General features: G+C 52.2%; 2 protein-coding genes across 2 annotated transcripts; both read left to right on the plus strand.

Moving 5' to 3' along the window:
* The first annotated feature begins 1,091 nt into the window (after positions 1-1,091).
* Dhrs11 (dehydrogenase/reductase 11) lies at positions 1,092-9,120 on the plus strand. Its single transcript, XM_090351200.1, has 7 exons — positions 1,092-1,488; positions 3,865-4,074; positions 6,202-6,296; positions 7,322-7,451; positions 8,074-8,166; positions 8,329-8,394; positions 8,513-9,120. Exons 1-7 carry the CDS (start codon positions 1,132-1,134, stop codon positions 8,552-8,554), a joined length of 993 nt encoding a protein of 330 aa, XP_090207326.1. The 5' UTR covers positions 1,092-1,131; the 3' UTR covers positions 8,555-9,120.
* Positions 9,121-10,205: 1,085 nt separating this feature from the next.
* On the plus strand, positions 10,206-13,998 carry Mrm1 (mitochondrial rRNA methyltransferase 1). The gene is made up of 5 exons (XM_090351759.1): positions 10,206-10,893; positions 11,077-11,170; positions 13,122-13,254; positions 13,342-13,461; positions 13,556-13,998. Exons 1-5 carry the CDS (start codon positions 10,334-10,336, stop codon positions 13,726-13,728), a joined length of 1,080 nt encoding a protein of 359 aa, XP_090207885.1. The 5' UTR covers positions 10,206-10,333; the 3' UTR covers positions 13,729-13,998.
* Positions 13,999-17,099: the final 3,101 nt, after the last annotated feature.

The following is a 17,099-nucleotide window of genomic DNA, read 5'->3' on the forward strand; positions in this document are numbered from 1 at the left end:
TAGCAGTAAGTTATGTGCTCAAAACCTTTTTTCTTTGGAAGGATAGCAGGACTAACAAGGAGGAAATGAAGTTTTTGGCGTGCCCCTCCCTTTTTATCAGACGGGGAGCTTGTCCTTGAGCTCTTCAGCTCAAGGCTAGCACTCTATCCCTGGAGCCACAGCGCCACTTCTGGTTTTCTAGTGAAGATAAAAGTCTCGCAGATGGGCCGGGAGTTGGGCCTAGTGGTAGAGTGCTTGCCTAGCATGCACGGAGACCCGGGTTCAATTCCTGGGTACCACATGCATAGAAAAATAAAAAAGCTGGAAGTGGTGCTGAGGCTCAAGTGGTAGATCGAGTTCTAGCCTTGAGAAAGTCCAAGGACAGCGCTCAGGCCTGAGCTCAAGCCCAGGACTGGCACACACACACAAAAGTCTCACAGACTTGTGCCCGGGCTGGCTTTGAGCCACGATCCTCAGATCTCAGCCTCCTGAGCTGCTAGGATTACAGACTTATCTTTAATGTGAGGATATTGGGCTGGAGCGAGAGCTCAGGGTGGGTGTGCATATTTTGGAAATGCTTAAGCAGGCATGTCACACAGTAATCCGGAATAGGTCCACCTCCTCTTGCTAGGCCGCCACCCGAGCCACATCCCCAAGTCCTAAGCGTTCCCTTTTAGAAGAGATCGGGTAGGGGAGAGTCTTTCTCCAGGCTACGCGGCGTTACGGCGGAATCAAGCCTTTCTAGGCCGGATTCTTCCCATCTGCCACGGGTAGCTGTCGCCTTAAAATTCTCTTATTTCCTCTTCTGGCTTTAGGGACCAAGAACAAGGGGCCAGAGGCTAGGCAGGAGGCCTGGAGAAGGACACTGAGGTCGGGGCTGGAGGAAGCCCCCAGCTTCCCAGCCCCACAGGGAAGAGCCCACCCCGGAAGCGAGACGACCAGCTGCACAGGAGCGCCCGCCGGCACCCGCACCTGCACGGCGGGCTCTACGGTTTCCCGACGCCGGGGGCGGGCGGGCTCCGCGCGTGCGCGCTCGGGACGGGGCGGGGCCGCGTGGGCCCGGGTGGGCTCCGCGCGCGGGGGCGGGGCCGGAAGGGCGGGGCCTCGGCGGCTCAGGGGCGGGGCGGCCAGGCCGCGGCCGCCGTCCTCGGGATGTGGTCCTCCTCCGAGGACCGGAGGGTGGAGCCTGGGCCCGAGGTCAGCCAACGCGGGGGCGGGTCGCGGCGCGGCTTGGACGCCGGCAAGTTGACGTCGGCTGCGGGAGTCGCGACCAGGGTGCGGCCGAACCTCGACGATTCCGGACGAGCCTTGGTGGTCCTAGCGCCCGGGTCGCCCAGCGAAGTGATCGGCCGGCTCCGAACCACAACCAAGGCCGGCATGGAGAGGTGGCGCGACCGGCTAGCATTGGTGACAGGAGCCTCGGGGGGCATCGGCGCGGCGGTGGCCCGGGCCTTGGTACAGCAGGGACTGAAGGTGGTGGGTTGTGCTCGCACCGTGGGCAACATCGAGGTAAGGCCCCACCAGGGAGCGGGGGCTCTGTGGGGAACGCCGTCTCGGCCAAGCAGAGCCTGGGAAGGGTCCCCAGGGCCAGGCCGTGGCCCGCTCCTCACTCGCCTGTCACCCCAGGCCCATTTGCAAAGGGCCTAGGGGCAGGGTTCATGGGTCCCCTGTGGGGGAAGCAGCTTGGAGCTCTTCGGGCAGGCTCCTGCCTTCATCATAGAAAGCTTTGTGTCCTTAGTGGCGAAGTTGGATTCCTTTTGCCCCAAAGACTTCAGCCATCACACCAGGCAAAGTAGTGGCCAACTAAATGAGCAGGTGCTAGAGGTGATTGTGTGTGCGTGTGTGTGTGTGTGCGTGTGCGCGCGTGTGTGTGTGTGTGCGTGCGCGCGCGAGCCAGGACTGACCGTGGGGTTAGAGTAGGATCTCCTCCCAAAGAGCTCCCTGTCCAATCCATATCCGAGGTTTAACCCACTCGGTGCCCATGAATGGGGTATCTCCTGGTGGACTTCATTCCTGGTGCCTTCATTCCTGTCGGCTAGGTGGGGTGAGTAGGGGAAATAGGACATTGAAGATTTACATTTTTGTCTGAGGGGACAAAGAAAATTGTCGGAACATGGGCTTAAACCCCCGGAAGAATGAAATAAAGTTGACCATTTGTTAACAGGTAGGGAGAGGACAAGAGAAATGACCAATTATAGGTTGTCTTTAGATTTGTCCTGGCAAGATCACTCTCCAGCGTGGACTAATCTTTAGCTTCAGGGTTCGATCTCCATTGTGGTTCAAAGTCCTCCGGGAGAAAAGAGGAGTGCTGGGTGGAGGTAGAGAAGTGTACAGGAAGAAGGACTATCCCTTCCCTAACTGTTGACCAAAGGTATACTTTATAACCTCCTAGATAATCCCAAGGTCAGCGAACTCCAGCATTGCTCCACTCTGCCCCTCCCTCTTCTGAGAGGTTTGGAGCCAGCCCCAGCCTTAGAGCCTAGAGGATTGGGCCAAGGATTGGTCCGTTGGTCTCCCTAGTTCTGAAGTCACTCAGGCCTTCTTTTCTACTCCTCTAAGAGGACTGCCACATGTCACTTTTGAGGATTGCTGGGGCAGTGAGAAGGCAGACTAAGGAAGAAATATATTCCCAGCCCCCTCCCCCCAACATTCCAGTGGGGACTGAGCCTGGAAGGTGAAGGGAAAATTACAGGCTTCTTTGCCCATCATCTGTTTTTATTGATTCATTCACTGATACTGCATAGTTTAGGCGGAGCTTTCGAAAGAAAGAAAGAAAGAAAGAAAGAAAGAGAAAGAAAGAAAAAAAAGGGTTCTTTGAGGTGGTCACGAATATTAATATGGGTGGGTGGGTGGGGTTGCTTCTGAATCCCAGAGAAATACACTTTTTGAACTCATAGAAAGTTGAAGCAGAAAAGAACTTCCTTGGTCATCTGACCCAGCCTTTTATTCTTAGCTTGGTTTGGGAGAAGGAAGGGGCTCCAGGCCAGGGCAGTTGGCCAAACTGGCCTTCCTCTAGGGCACCCTGCGCCCCCCCTCCCCCCCACTCAGAGGCATACAGTCACCTTCACAAGGCTCCAGTGCCCAGCTGCTGGCCTCCAATGCCATGCAGGCTATTTTCTCCCTGCTTCTCCGTGTCAGCTCCCCTCACAGCCATCTCCCTGAGGCTTTGCTTTCTCGGGTCTTTCTAGCAGGGCTCTGCAAAGTGTCAAGGGCGGTGAAGATGCCAGAAGGGGGTGTTCAGTGCCATTTGCCTTGCCTCAATCTCCAAGGACACCTTGGATGGGAGGGTGGTGCACCAAATGTTAAAGAAACAAAAATCTCTTCCTGTGTCCTGCCCACTCCTAGAATGAGGGAGATGGGAGATTGGTTCTTGGACTTCACTGGAAGGTGTGAAAACTCACTTTTGATTTCCCACAAAGTATTTGCAAGAGGGGGGTGATGGTTCAGAGTTTAGGAGGTACTTACTGGCTGACACTGGAGGGTGAGGGGAGAACTGAAGACCTAGAGTAACAACAACTCAAGGATTCTTGGCACTGGTGGAAAGAAGTACAAGGTGGGATGAGAGGAAATAAGTACCCTTGTTGGGGACCCCTGCTCCTTTCTCCCTCCTGAGAACTGAAAGACTTATTAAGTTTATCAAGGGTCTTCCTCCATTGAACTCCATTTTCCCCCTCCCTCCCTCCCTCCCTCAGAGAGTGTCCTTAACCCCTGGACTCTGACCAGATAGGACAAGCATTGCTTGGGGATGGGCAGTCCTAACATCTGTGAGGCCCAAAGTCCGAGGAGGCAATTCTGAGTGGTGACTGGGGAAGGAGGTGTGGTTCTGGGTGTGGGGATTCGGGAGTGAGCAGCTCACCCCAGTTAGACCCCTGTTGGGTTTCATAGGAGCTGGCTGCTGAATGTAAGAGTGCAGGCTACCCCGGGACTTTGATCCCCTACAGATGTGACCTGTCCAATGAGGAGGACATCCTCTCCATGTTCTCAGCTGTCCGCTCCCAGCATGGTGGCGTGGACATCTGCATCAACAATGCCGGCCTGGCCCGGCCTGACACCCTGCTCTCAGGCAGCACCAGCGGATGGAAGGACATGTTCAACGTAAGGGCTCCAGGCCTGGGGGGATGGGAGGGGGGTGAGTGGAGGAGATGGGAGCCAGGGATCTGTGAGGCAGAGGGCTGCTGACACAGGACACCCAGGGAGAGGGAGCTTTAGCTTCCCACTGAGCCATCTTGACTTTTCCCTTCTTTACCAAAAGGCACCACGAAGGAATAGATGGCTATGTCTCTACGGCTGTCCTATTCACTGAGATACTGGGTGTAGTACCTGGTCTAGATGGATTCCCTCACAGGGCAGAGAACTTCTATTAATTTATTAATTAATAACCTCTCCACCCCCCACCCTCCATGTGTCAGCACTGGGCTGAATGCTTGGGAATATGGTCTTAGGAGAAGCAAAGGAACAAAGAGACAAAAGGTTCTATTTTGAAGCCAGCCCACCAGTAGCTGTATGAACGCAGGCAGGCAACTTACTGTCTCTGAGCATCAGCCTTGTCATAGTTAATTGAAATGAACATACCTACAGCATAACATCTGCAGCTACAAAACTCCAGTGTCCCCCACAGCCAGGTAATGCTTATAGGACTGAGGTAGCCCAGGTTTATCTATGGCATGTTGGGAGTTGGAAGCTACGTTTTGAGGGGTGATCACTGAGATCCAGCATACTTTGCTCTAGGGCAGTATGACCAGATCCTACCATTTCTTTGGGAGAAATGTAGAGTCTATATTTTTGTGTGGTAGCCCATCTCTCCCATTCACTGGAATGCCAGCTCTGTATCTTTTACTCTTCTCTGTTCACACTGGTTGTTATGATGTCCTGATATCTGGTTGGTACATGGCTAACCTCAACAGATATTTATTAAATGAAAGAAAACATGTTGGAAAGGTGTTTGAAATGTTTTAAAGGCACATTTTGAACACATGTCTTAAGGCAAACAGGCTTCAGGATATGGGATTAAGACACTTAGACTGCATTCCAGGCAAAATTGGGGTATAAAAGTATTTAGAGAAGTTGAAAGCAGTGCTCCTTTTCCCCACAATCCCCGCGACATTGGTGTCCATGGACTCAGTGTCTAGTAGGTGCTGGGGCCTGGAATGAAAGCTATGAACAATAAACATGAAACCCCGTCCTCAGAGAGCCTTCTGGGAGATCACAGAGGTACCCCTCACAACTAGCAGCAAAGTAACTGTCTACAACAGGACCTCAACTTGACCGTCTGTAAAATGAGGCACTACTGTGTCCCTGAGGCCCCTTTCAGGTTGAATCTTAAGCTCAATTGTGCTTGTCCTAGGAGGCATCTTCTCTCCTGTCCAAGCCCTGGGTGACTGTCTTACATGATCCCTGGGGGTAGCATCCACTTGTTATTGGCCATCTGTTCCACAAACTCACACTGCAAGCAACAGAGTAAGATCTTCCCATGTCCCAGTACCCATTTCCTGTTGCTTTCACCATGAGCACCAGGGCAGCTTCAGACTGCTGAGTGTCCTGGCTGACACCTGATAAAGAGATTTGGTTAATCTGTCAGCTCCCTCTCCTGAGGAGCTTTAAGAGGACCTGATAAAAGCTTTATCTCTACTGTCCTGGTGGGCAAAGGGTAGGGCCTGGCAGGCACTACTTAGAAAGTACAGCGAAGGGTGGAGACTTGGGGTCATCTTTGCTGGAGGGGGTGGGAGTGGCAAGTTAACTCACCCTTTGAGAAGTCCTTCTGCTTGTACTTACTGGTGGGACACAGGTTAGATGGGAGGAGCTCTAGTAACTCTGTATCTGAGGAATGAGAATGCAACAGAGTAGGGTAGCTAAGGAAAGTGGGGAGAGGCGAGGTCTGTGAGTGAGGAGAGAGGCCGTGTTTGCAAAGTTTTAAGTCTGTTTAGTAGGGAACAGATTCTGGAATACTGTCCCCGAGAAAGGTAGGCTAACTGGGGAAGAAAAGGAAATGATTTCCTGAGAAATGAGTCCTGCTGTTTGCAGAGATGGGTTTAGGGGAACAAGACTACTTTTATCAGAGAGACAGCCATGTAAAAAAAGCTGTCTCTGCTGTCAACTGAGGGTGGGTAGCTTTGAAGAAAGGGGCAGCTGTAGAGAATGCCCCTCCCCTGCTGCTCTGTAGCTCCACCGTCTGCTCAGCTGGGCCCAAGCTGGAGACACCCCATTGCCCTCCCTGGCCTGCAGGTAAACGTGCTAGCCCTCAGCATCTGCACACGGGAATCCTATCAGTCCATGAAGGAGCGGAACGTGGACGACGGGCACATTATTAACATCAACAGGTGAGGCCCAGTGGCTGGAGGGTACAGCTCAGGTCACCCCTACTCTAGGCTGTGTGATCTGCAGCTCACGTGTCTGTCTAGCCTGCATTTTCCATGGTGGTAAAAATAGCAATTTAACACCCAAGTGGCTGATGAGAGGAAAACACACGGTTGTCAAGTGCCAGCCCCTGTCCTCTGCTGCCTACCAGGAGTGCATCCATTCCTTAAACCCTAGGATGAACCCCCTCTTGGCACAAGAGGACTGCACAAACTGGGCCACAAAACAAACTCCATCTCTGAGAGAGGACATGGCCTTTGCCTGTCCTCAGAGATCTCCCACTCAACACCTATCAGTGAGCACACAGATAAAATGACAAGGCTTTGACATCTTGCTTGACCTGAGGAGAGCGTTCTGTGGTCAAGCAAAGGGGAAGCTTCAAGGCAAAGGAAGTTTTACGCCAGATACCGGTGGCTTATGCCACCTAGCTACTCAGGAGACTTAGAGCTGAGAATCTTAGTGCAAAAAAGCCAGAAGTGGAGTTGTAGCTCAAGTAGTAGAGTGTCTGCTCTCTGCTATGAATGCAAAAGCTAAGGGACAGTGTCCAGGTCATGAGTTCAAGCACAGTACTAGCACTTACAAAGAAGACAAAAAAGGGGCCAGGAGTTTGGCCTAATGGTAGAGTGCTTGCCTAGCATGCATGAAGACCCAGGTTTGATTCCTTAGTACCACATACATAGAAAAAGCCAGAAGTGGTGCTGTGGCTCAAGTGGTTGAGCACTAGTCTTGAGCAAAATGTGTTCAAAGACAGTGCCCAGGCCCTGAGTTCAAGCCCCAGGACTGGCAAACAAACATACACACACACACACACACAAGAAAAGAAGAAAAGAAAGTTTTTAGGAGCTGTGTGGAGAGCAGAAGCTGGGTTCTTCTTGACAGAGGTTCCCTGTCAGTTTATGGGTGGTGAGGCTGGCTGAATGGCAGAGGGCACTGCCCCCAGCTTTGCAGCTTCACGCCTCATATTTCCTCCTTCCCTTCTTCCACTCAGCATGTGTGGTCACCGAGTCCCATTCCAGTCCGTGATCCATTTCTATTGTGCGACCAAGTATGCTGTCACTGCGCTGACTGAGGGACTGAGGCAAGAGCTTCTGGAGGCCCAAAGCCACATCCGGGCCACGGTGAGATAGTGGCCTACCCCTGGTAGGGATGGAACACACATGCCCTCCCACCCATACCTGCTGTCCAGGAGACCCAGGACCAGGGAAGGCCACCTAGAGCCTCCATCTCTCCCCAAACGAGAGTGGCCTGGGTACAGAATTTCTGGGCTCTGTTGCTCCTTATATTTAGGTCCTGTTCAGTCTTTCAGGTTCCATATTTCATTCATCCAGGAGTCAATGACTAGACTTAGACTTTGAGGTAGGAGGGAGTTGACTTGAGCATAGAGTGAAACTAAGGGAAAGCAAGGGATTGTGGGTATACAATGTACACATTCTGAGCTGCCCTTGGGCAAAGCAGTGAGCTTTCCCAAGGCTCACATGGAGAAGGGAATTGAATACTACTTTGTTAGGAGGCTTGAAAGAACACCATTTGGTCAAGCATTTATCATATAAGAAGGTCTCTGTCAAGAGCCTGGGACACTGTGAGCATTGCCAGTGGCAGCTGTGACTGGAGGAGGCAGTTGCTTGATGTTAAACAGCCATCACTGGTGGGCTGGAGCCCTGTGGTCTCCATCCTTCCCCTCGCACCTCCCCAAGGCCTGGCAAAACTCAGTCCCTGAGTAGGCCCTCTCTGTTGGCCCAGTGCATTTCTCCAGGCTTGGTGGAAACACAGTTCGCCTTCAAACTCCACGACAAGGACCCTGAGAAAGCAGCTGCCACCTATGAGTGCATAAAGGTGGGACCTCCCCCGGGCTCATAAATGGAGGCAGAGGGAACCCTAACTTTCAGGCCTAACTCTCCGGAGGGCTGGAATGGGAATGTGGGTTCTGGAGAGGATCCCAGTGGTGGGAAGGCTCCATTCTATCCTTGTCTCAACGCTTTCCTCTGCCGCTCCCAGTGTCTCAAACCTGAGGATGTGGCTGACGCTGTCATCTATGTCCTCAGCAGCCCCCCACATGTCCAGGTGAGTCTGGCTGTCTTACCCATTGGAGGAATCCAACCATCCCCCAAAAAGGGGAGCAGGAATGCCTTCAAGGGGGTGGGAAATGTCCTGGCTGCCTCAAGCCTTGTGCCTTCCACAGATTGGAGACATCCAGATGAGGCCCACGGAGCAGGTGACCTAGTGTCCTGTGGGGTGCTCCTGCTTCCCATCCCTCCTGCCTCTGGATTGTAGGTGTTGATTTCTGGACCCTGGATCCTACTTTCTTTTACTACCCCCACCAAGGGCTAGAAAATTTGTTTTGTCCAATTACGTCAATTGCAGATATGAAGACACAGGCTGAGGAGAGGAGGCAGTCCCTGATGGTTAACAAGTTACCTGTTGTTCTAGGTCCCCCTAGGACTCTTTTGCCTTTGTCTGCTCTTCTCACTCTCTTTCCTTTGACCTAGGAGGATGTAGCCAAAAGAGGGGCTTCCTCATCTAGCACCCCAACTCTGTTCCTCGGGAATGGGGTGGCAGAAACCAGCCACCTCCCCTATGGCTTTCTATCTGTATGATTATCCAGGGCTCCAGGCTTCCTTCTCTCCCTGACCCACAGACCTTCCTCTTTCCTTCTCCCAACTCTCCAGCCCAGTCTTGGCTTCTTGCTGTCCAGGGTCATCACTCCACTTTGGCTATGGCTACAGAATACCAGGGTCTTGCTCCCCGCAGTTTTTACTGTGATAATTAAAAAAGAAAAGTCACAATCAATATACCTTGGCTTCAAGAGTGTGTCTTTCCATTCTTTCCTGTGATTGGAGTGCTTGTGTCTCAATTCTTTCCAGGTGAGTGGGAAGAGGGTGGCTTTGGAGCCGCCCTCTTGGAGTGAGGACTACCTTTGGGAGCAGGAAAGGGTTGAGTTGGGCCTTGAAAATGAATCTTTGTAAACAGGATTTTCAAAGTTGGAGAATCTACAAGCCTATGAGCAGTTCAAGTCAGGGCAGGAGCAAGCTCGCAGAATTTTCAGGAAGCAAAAGCAGGAGGATCATGAGTTTGAGGCCGCATTGAGCAACTCAGCAAGACTGTCAGAAGAAAAATGGGGCCATGCACCAGTGGCTCACACCTGTAATCCTAGCTACTCAGGAGACTGAGGCCTGAAGATCATGGTTGGAAGCCAGTTGGGGCAGAAAAGGCAGAGTGCAGTCATGAGTGAAAAAGCTAAGGGACAATGCCCAGGCCCTGAGTTCAAGCTCCAGTACAGCCACCAAAAAAATAGGCCTGGAGGTATGGTTCAAGGGATAGAGCATCTGTCTTTCAAGCATGAGGACTACAGTGCAGTCCTAAGTAATAAATTGATAGGCGCATTCCCGGATCATTGGCTCTGTGAGTACTGAGAAAAGTTTGGTCAATACCTGTGAGTCAATGAATGACATCAGTTGGCTTATCAACCAGTAATGACAGGCTCAGAGCTGCTGCTTCAGAAAATGGTCATCGACCAAGGGATGGGAAGTTATCTTTGGGTTCTTGCCTGGAAGGATTGCGGCGGACGAGGTCAGACACAATCTCAGGATGAGAACATGTGCCTGAGTGCGGGGAGCAAGGCACCAAGATTGACTTGGTAGACTAGGAAAGCTAACATCTTCCTTTGCCGGCGGGTGGTCGACGGCGCTCCCGGGACCTCTGGGGGGACCTCTGGGGCAGGGTGCGGCCAGCCCAGCTGTCAAGCTCAGCTCCAGCGCCCTCCACCTGTCCTCGGCGTCGGAGGCCGAAGCTCGGCCGTCCCTGCAGGGGGCGCTGTGGGGAAACTAGAGCATGCGCAGTACGTTTTCGGTAGGGGGCGGGGCCGCCAGAACCAGGAAGCCGGGTTGCCGCCACCAGCGGGACCGTGAGGGTCCCGGACAGTCCCCAGCGGGTCCTCGGGTCTGCTCGTCGCTGGCGGCGGGGACCGCGCGGAGGCCCCCGAGTCTCCAGTACAGCTGGGGCTATGGGACTGCTGTCTTCAGTCCGGGGCGTGGCCTTGGCGGGCGGCGGGGCGGGGCGCGCCTTCTCCCGCGCGGCGCGGCGCGAGCAGCGGCGCGGGCCGCGGCCTGGCGGGGAGGAGCTGGGCCGCCGCCTGGCGCTGGAGGACGCGGCGCCCGGCCCGCGCCCGGAGCTCCTGTGTGGTGTGTCCCCGTGTCTGCTGGCCCTGCGGGCCGCGCGCCGCCGCGTGGCCCGGCTCCTGCTCCAGGCCGGCAAGGCCGGGCTGCGGGGAGAGCGAGCCGAGCTGCTCCGCCTGGCCGAGGCGCGGGACATCCCGGTCCTGCGGACCCCACGGCACAGGTTGGACGCCCTGTGCCGCTACCAGGTGCACCAGGGCGTCTGCATGGAGGTGAGCCCCCTGCGGCCCCGGCCTTACGCGGAAGCCCGGGAGGCCGCCCCCGACCAGCGCCTCCAGCAACTGTGGCTCGTCCTGGAGCGGATCCAGGACCCCCGGAATCTTGGGGCCGTGCTGCGTTCCGCTCACTTCCTCGGAGTGGACAGAGTCATCACCAGTCGGAGAAACAGGCACGAAGGTCCCTTGTTCCCACGTGTCCAACTCGGAGGTGCAGCCTTTCCGAAGCACCTGGGCCCTCCGCCCCGCGTCCCCAGCGCCGGAACGCTCCCCCGGAACCCCCGGGAGGCCGGGGGTGGGCAGGGCACCGGGCTTGGATGGCGCCATTGAAAGTGGGGAATGGGGAACTTTTGCAGCTGCCCGCTCACTCCGGTGGTCAGCAAGGCCAGCGCGGGGGCTGTGGAGGTGATGGACGTGTTCTCCACTGATGACCTGCCCGGCGTTTTGCAGGTAATGGAGAGAGAGGAGAAGGAGCGGAAACCAGCCTAGCTTAGACTCTTCGAGGTCACCCCGTAAGCGGCCGGGAGGGAAAGGGAAGGGTTACCTTGACATTAACTCCGACAGGCTTCTGAGCCCATTGGAAAGGAGAAGTCCCAGTTTCTGAATACCTGACACGCGCCCTGCCTTCCAGGAGTTAGGGCTCCGGGTGGCTTTCCTGCTAATGAACTCTTCGGTTATGCGTGTGCTGCTCTAGGGAGCTGGTGGGCAGGAGACCTGGATTCCCCGGGTAGGGGACAGCTTGAGAGGAATTTGGAACAAGAGATTTGTGTTCCTAGTTGCGAGACTAGGAAGGGGCCAACTTCAGGAAGATTTTCGTGGGGTCCCGTGCTTCTCTTACTGGAGCACAAGGGGGCAGGATTGCCTCACATTTGGCGGCCCCCTTGACCATTCTTCACCGAGTGTTGACAAGTCTCTTCTGTGTTTGGTCTGGGACCATGCTGTCCAGTGACAATATAATGCAAGCCATAGATAGTCTTAGTTTTTCTTTTTTCTTTTCTTTTCTTTTCTTTTTTTTTTTTTTTTGTGCTAGTCCTGGGGCTTGAACTCAGGGCTTGGGCACTGTCCTGGAGTTTCTTCTGCTCAAGGCTAGCACTCTAGCACTTGAGCCACAGCGCCATTTCCAGCTTTTTCTGTTTGTGTGATACTGAGGAATCGAACCTAGGGCTTCATGCATGTTAGGCAAGCATGTGTGCTTGCCTAATATTAGCCTAATCTTGGGTTTTCCAGTAGCCATATTGAAAATCTAAACAATAAACAAGTGAAATTAGTCTTGGTATTTTACTTGATATATCCAAATGTATGATTCCAACATATGGGCATTTAAAATATTAATGTTTTACAGGTCAGTTACAAAATTTCCCGTGCAGCACGTGTCAATTTGTACTAGTCATGTATCAGTTATTTGGTAATCACTAGCAGCTAGTGGCTATTGTATTGAACAGCATACATCTAGAAGCGTTTTCTGGCGGTACCTTCTCATGGGGAGCAAATAGTGGCAAATAGTGGCTATGCCCTTGAACAAGCACCTCCTGAGCAGGGTGAAGTACTCACTTGTACTCTCCCAGGTACTTGGGAGTCTGAACCAGGAAGGTCATGAATTAATTCAAAGCCTGTCAAAAACAAAAACAAGGGGCTATTTGAGAGGTGTTGGAGGAAGTTTATGGTCTGAAGCTGACTGTCAAACAAAGCAAAAAGCTTAGAGGTGTGGCTCAAGTGGTAGAGCCGCTGCCTAGCAAGCTAGAGGCCTTGAATTCATTCTCCAGTACTGCCAGAAAAAAAAGGGGAGGGAGGTGTTTTTGAAACTTTTGCACGTCTTAGTAAAAGGCAGAATCCTTCCAGTGGCCTTTGAGGTCCTAACTTAGGTGTCCGTTGCTGTTTGGATAACTTGCCTGCTGGCGACCATACTGGTTCTCAGACATGCCAGGCAGGCAAGGTCTTTGGGACTCTGCATATGTAGACCTCCTTGCCTGGAAACCCTCCTCCCACCTCCTGCTCCCACCCCCTAATTCCTATAAGCTGCCCTCTCATCATCTTGGAAGCCTTCCACTGAAATGCCTTCAAGGAGGCCTTCAAGGGTGGTGTCCCATACCTATAATCCTAGTTGTTCAGGAGCAGGAGATCAGCAGATTGAGGTTCAAAACCAGCCTGAGAAGGATAATGCTCAGGTCCTGAGTTCAAGTCCTAGTACTGGCTTAAATAATTTCAACCATCCTTCCACAAGGTTGGGATTTTATTCTGAGTTTTGTTTTGTCTCTATGCCCATGTCCTAGACTAGAATCCGTTCTAGTTGAGATACTTAGTAACCATTGCTTTAAATGGAATGGTTCTTGATGTGATGTGTGTGAATGTACACGTGGGCAAGATTTCGATGACCTAGAACAGGATGTCTTCCTTCTTCCAGGCCAAAGCCCAGCAGGGCTGGCTTGTGGCTGGCACAGCAGGCTGCCTGGGGCCTGAGATTCTCCACTCTTCCCAGATCCCTATCATGAATTGCTTGGAATTTGTCTGGGACCAGCCTACTCTCCTGGTACTGGGTAGGTGCATGCTCCTGCTTTTCTGTGCTCAGAACTTCATTTCCCGAGCAAATCCAACTGAGGTTCTGTAACCCTCCTGGCCTGCAGGGAATGAAGGCTCTGGTCTGTCCCAGGAGGTGCTGGCCTCCTGCCAGCTTTTGCTCACCATCCTGCCCGGGCGCCCACTGCCTCTTGGACTTGAGTCCTTGAACGTGTCTGTGGCTGCAGGTGAGTTGGTATACGCTTCTTGCTAATGTTAACTTATGTGTCAGAGGACTTCATCTACATACAGGGCCTGCCTCTCTTCCCTCTGCCTGTGCAGGAATTCTTCTTCACTCCATCTGCAGCCAGAGGAAAGGTCTCTCTGTAGAGAAAGAGAGAGAGCAGCTTCTCCAGGACCCTCCAGAACCCTCAGCCATGTCTGAAGGAGTCACAGTGGCTCAGCACTCAGCATTGTCTTCAGAGTCAGGAAGACGGAGGCCATGTGGAGGCTGAGGTGGCCTGTCCAGAGCGGTCATGGGCTGGAGCTGGGATGGGTTGCATATATCCCCACAGGCCTCAAGTGTAGATTCTGCCTGAGTGTGTGCTGGGATGGGATGGAGGGTTTCTGTTTCCCAGACCCTAGTGGGAAGTCTAAGCATCAGAACATAACAGGGCAGATGAGGGCTTTGTGGATATGAAAGAGGTAAAGGCTTTATTGTGCACTCCCTCCGCCCCCAGGCTTGTGAGGATCAAATAAAACCAGCTGGTGTACAGAGGGTACTCAACAAATGCATATTGTCTCTGGTTCTTCCATTAGGTGGCAGCCTTGCTCTTTGATTCATAGTTTTCTTCTGGAAGCTTTTGCAGACACCTAGGGGAAGACCCCTGGCTGCAGCCTTCCCTGAAGATAGGCAAAATAAGCACCCCTACCCCCAACACACACACAAGTACCGTACCTCACCACTCCACCGTGTTATCTGGTGACCTGTCAGTCCTGCTCAGTGGAAGGGATTCCTGACCCAAAGCCCTCACCTTTCAGGACTGAGTGGTAAGGAGGGCATTGATGTTTGTTGTGCAACCCAAGCAGGTTCAGCCTCTGTCAGCTTACAAGTAGAGCAGAAGCTATAAGTGGCGTTCTGCAAAAAGGGGCAGTTCCATCTTGGCTGGGCATGAATAGAAGAGTCCAACAGTGCCACCCGACTGAGTACAACACAGCCAGTAGAATTTTAATTATTATTCTTTTTCTTCTAAGTCATTTTCATTGTATAGTTCAGGCTAGTCTGGAACTTAGTCTAGGCTAGTATCAAACTCAAGATCCTTCTGCCTTTGCCTTCCAAGCACTGGGATTACAGGTACGTAATACATACAGGTATATAATTACATCATGCCCCAGGCATTAACATTTTTAAACTTCCAAGACTGAAAAGCACTAGATCAGAGTTTTACCCTCATCCTTCCAGAGTTTGAGGTCAGGCTCTTTTCTTTTATTTCCCCCATTTACTACTGTGAGGGATTGAACTTGGAACCTGGATGCTGTTCCTTAGCTTTTGTCACTCAAGGCTAATGCTCTACCACTTGAGCCATAGCTCCACTTTCGGTGTTTTGGTGGTTAATTGGATATAAGAGGCTCACAAGACTTTCTTGTCTAGGCTGGTTTCAAACCATGATCTTCATAGCCTCTTGAACAGCTAGTTTTACAGGCATGAGCCAGTGATACCCTGCTTTGGGGGGCAAGTTCAATCTTTGATATGAGATCTGTCCACAGTGCTTAGTAGCATCTGGCTTCTACCTGCTGGTACTGCCTACATCCTCTGAGACCAAAACTGTCTCCAGACATAGCCACGTCATTTCTGATTGAGAACTGTGGAGTTCGGATGGCTGTGTGACTTTGGTTAAGTTGCTGACACACTTGAGTCTCAGTGCCTCCTTTCATTAAATGGGATATAATTCTACCTTCCTGGATCCCTTGGAGGATATAGAAAGCAGCAGGACCTGGGTGCCTCCTATGCAATAGGTGTTCAATATATAACCCTTCCATTTTCTCTGGAATCTAACCTGGAATGGGATTATCTTGGTGTTGTAATAGCCAGGCCCATGGCTATTTGAATTTGTTTACAAAGGATCCCAGATCACTTTAGTTTTTCCTCTCAAGAAAGAGGACCAAGCCACTTCCCACATTCCATAGTTCTGTCCTCACATATGTCCCTCTTGAGCTCTGCCGCTGACTGCCACAGGTTCTGTTGAGCCTTTGATCAAGAGTGCAGAGCATTGATTTTGCTGAATCTTGAGCCATGGGGCCAAAAGACTGAGCAGACCAATGAGTAATCTCAAGGAAGGAGCCAGGTCCTAGTCGCAGCCAAGTGCCGATGCCTCACGCCTGTAATCCTCACCACTGAGGAGGCCGAAATCTGTGGGTCATGGTTCAAAGCCTGGGCAGGAAAATCCATGAGATTCCCATATCCAAAAAACTAGTCAGGAAAAAGCTGCAAGTGTCACTATTGCTCTCATGGTAGAGCACTAGCCTTGAGCAGAAAAGTTCAAGGACAGCACCCAAGCCCTGAATTCAAGCCCCATGACTGGAAAACAAACCAAAATCTCCTAGTTGATCATTGTGCTGCTAGGTTCAAGAATCACTGGCCTAAATGGATGTAGTGGCCATGCCTGAGATGCCAGCACTCTGGAGGCTGAGGCCGGAAGGTCTTGACATTGAGGCCAGCCTATGCTAAATAGTGAGCTGATACCAGACACAACAACAACCACCACCAAAAAACAAATGCAGAATTGCTGGTCTTGGAGCCACCTGCACATATGGGAAATAACTTCACGTGGATCAGCACGTAGAAGCATCTTCACACCTGTGCTCTGAGCACTTACAGGAAAGCCTGGGCCAGGAGGATATTTGAGCTTTCCTCTTAGGGTCTTTGGAAGATGCAGGCCCCAATCCTGTCTCCTTAGCATCCTAGATAGCTTCATGGTCTCCTCATCTCCCAGCAGGAAAACTATGAAAATGAGAGAATATTAGTAAAGAATTTCCTGTTGGGAAATTCTGTAGCTCTGCACCCTAGGAGTAGCCCATAATACAAACCTTGTGTGACATAATTGCATGTGTCACCTTCACCAGGTCATGGGGCACCCAGCTATTTGATTAGACATTGAGATTAAATCAGGCTGAAGGCAGATTGCGCTCCCTAATGTAGGTACAGCACAGCTAGTCAGCTGATGGCCTGAATGAAACAAAACACCGACTGGCCTCCAGGTAAGAATTTTTTTTTTTTTTTTTCTGATTTTGGACTCAACTGAAACATCCACTTTTCCTATTCTTCATCCTGCTGACCTTGGGCCAGGAGGTTGGGCTCTCCTGAGGCCTACCTCTACAGTATGTGATACATGCGCACACCCCCCCCCAGCCCTGGTGATCACAGAAGCAGGCGTCTCCGTGCTCCTGCATGTTGGTGTACAGAGCTGCACTCTGTTCTCTAGGACTAGGTCTCCATCTGGAACCTGCAAGACAGTGGGGTGAAGTCGGACGGGAGAGCAGTGTTTAGGAGCAACACCCTGGCTGTTAGATCCTGTTGGCTTGTTAATGGTGTGAATGTGGGCACACCCCTTAAATCCCAAGCTTGTCATCCTCAAGGTGGGGTGACAGTAGTTTCCACTCTGAAAGACTGTTGTTCTGGTGGAAGCTGTCAGCCCCAGGCCTGGGGGAGGATGGTGGTTGTCTTTGGCACTGGGCTGTGCTCCACTTCCAGCTTGGCCTCAGTTTCCCCATAGGCTCTAGGGTCCCTTTCAGCTACAACACATCCTGATTTGCCCTGCTGCTGTTGACAGGAATCAGGGAGGGACCAGGCGAGGGATGTTTGGGCACTCTCCTTTTTTTCCTTCCC

This window comes from Megascapheus bottae, chromosome 17 (genome assembly GCF_031878675.1).
Source record: "Megascapheus bottae isolate mThoBot1 chromosome 17, mThoBot2.hap1, whole genome shotgun sequence".
Taxonomy (NCBI): Eukaryota; Metazoa; Chordata; class Mammalia; order Rodentia; family Geomyidae; genus Megascapheus; species Megascapheus bottae.

Excerpts from the sequence above, each read along its gene's own strand:
- Dhrs11 (XM_090351200.1), top strand. The coding sequence starts at position 1,132 with ATGTGGTCCTCCTCCGAGGACCGGAGGGTGGAGCCTGGGCCCGAGGTC. Across the intron at positions 7,452-8,073 it reads AAAGCCACATCCGGGCCACG|TGCATTTCTCCAGGCTTGGT; the intron begins GTGAGATAGTGG and ends CTGTTGGCCCAG. Across the intron at positions 8,167-8,328 it reads CCACCTATGAGTGCATAAAG|TGTCTCAAACCTGAGGATGT; the intron begins GTGGGACCTCCC and ends TGCCGCTCCCAG.
- Mrm1 (XM_090351759.1), top strand. The coding sequence starts at position 10,334 with ATGGGACTGCTGTCTTCAGTCCGGGGCGTGGCCTTGGCGGGCGGCGGG. Across the intron at positions 11,171-13,121 it reads ACCTGCCCGGCGTTTTGCAG|GCCAAAGCCCAGCAGGGCTG; the intron begins GTAATGGAGAGA and ends TCCTTCTTCCAG. Across the intron at positions 13,255-13,341 it reads GCCTACTCTCCTGGTACTGG|GGAATGAAGGCTCTGGTCTG; the intron begins GTAGGTGCATGC and ends CCTGGCCTGCAG.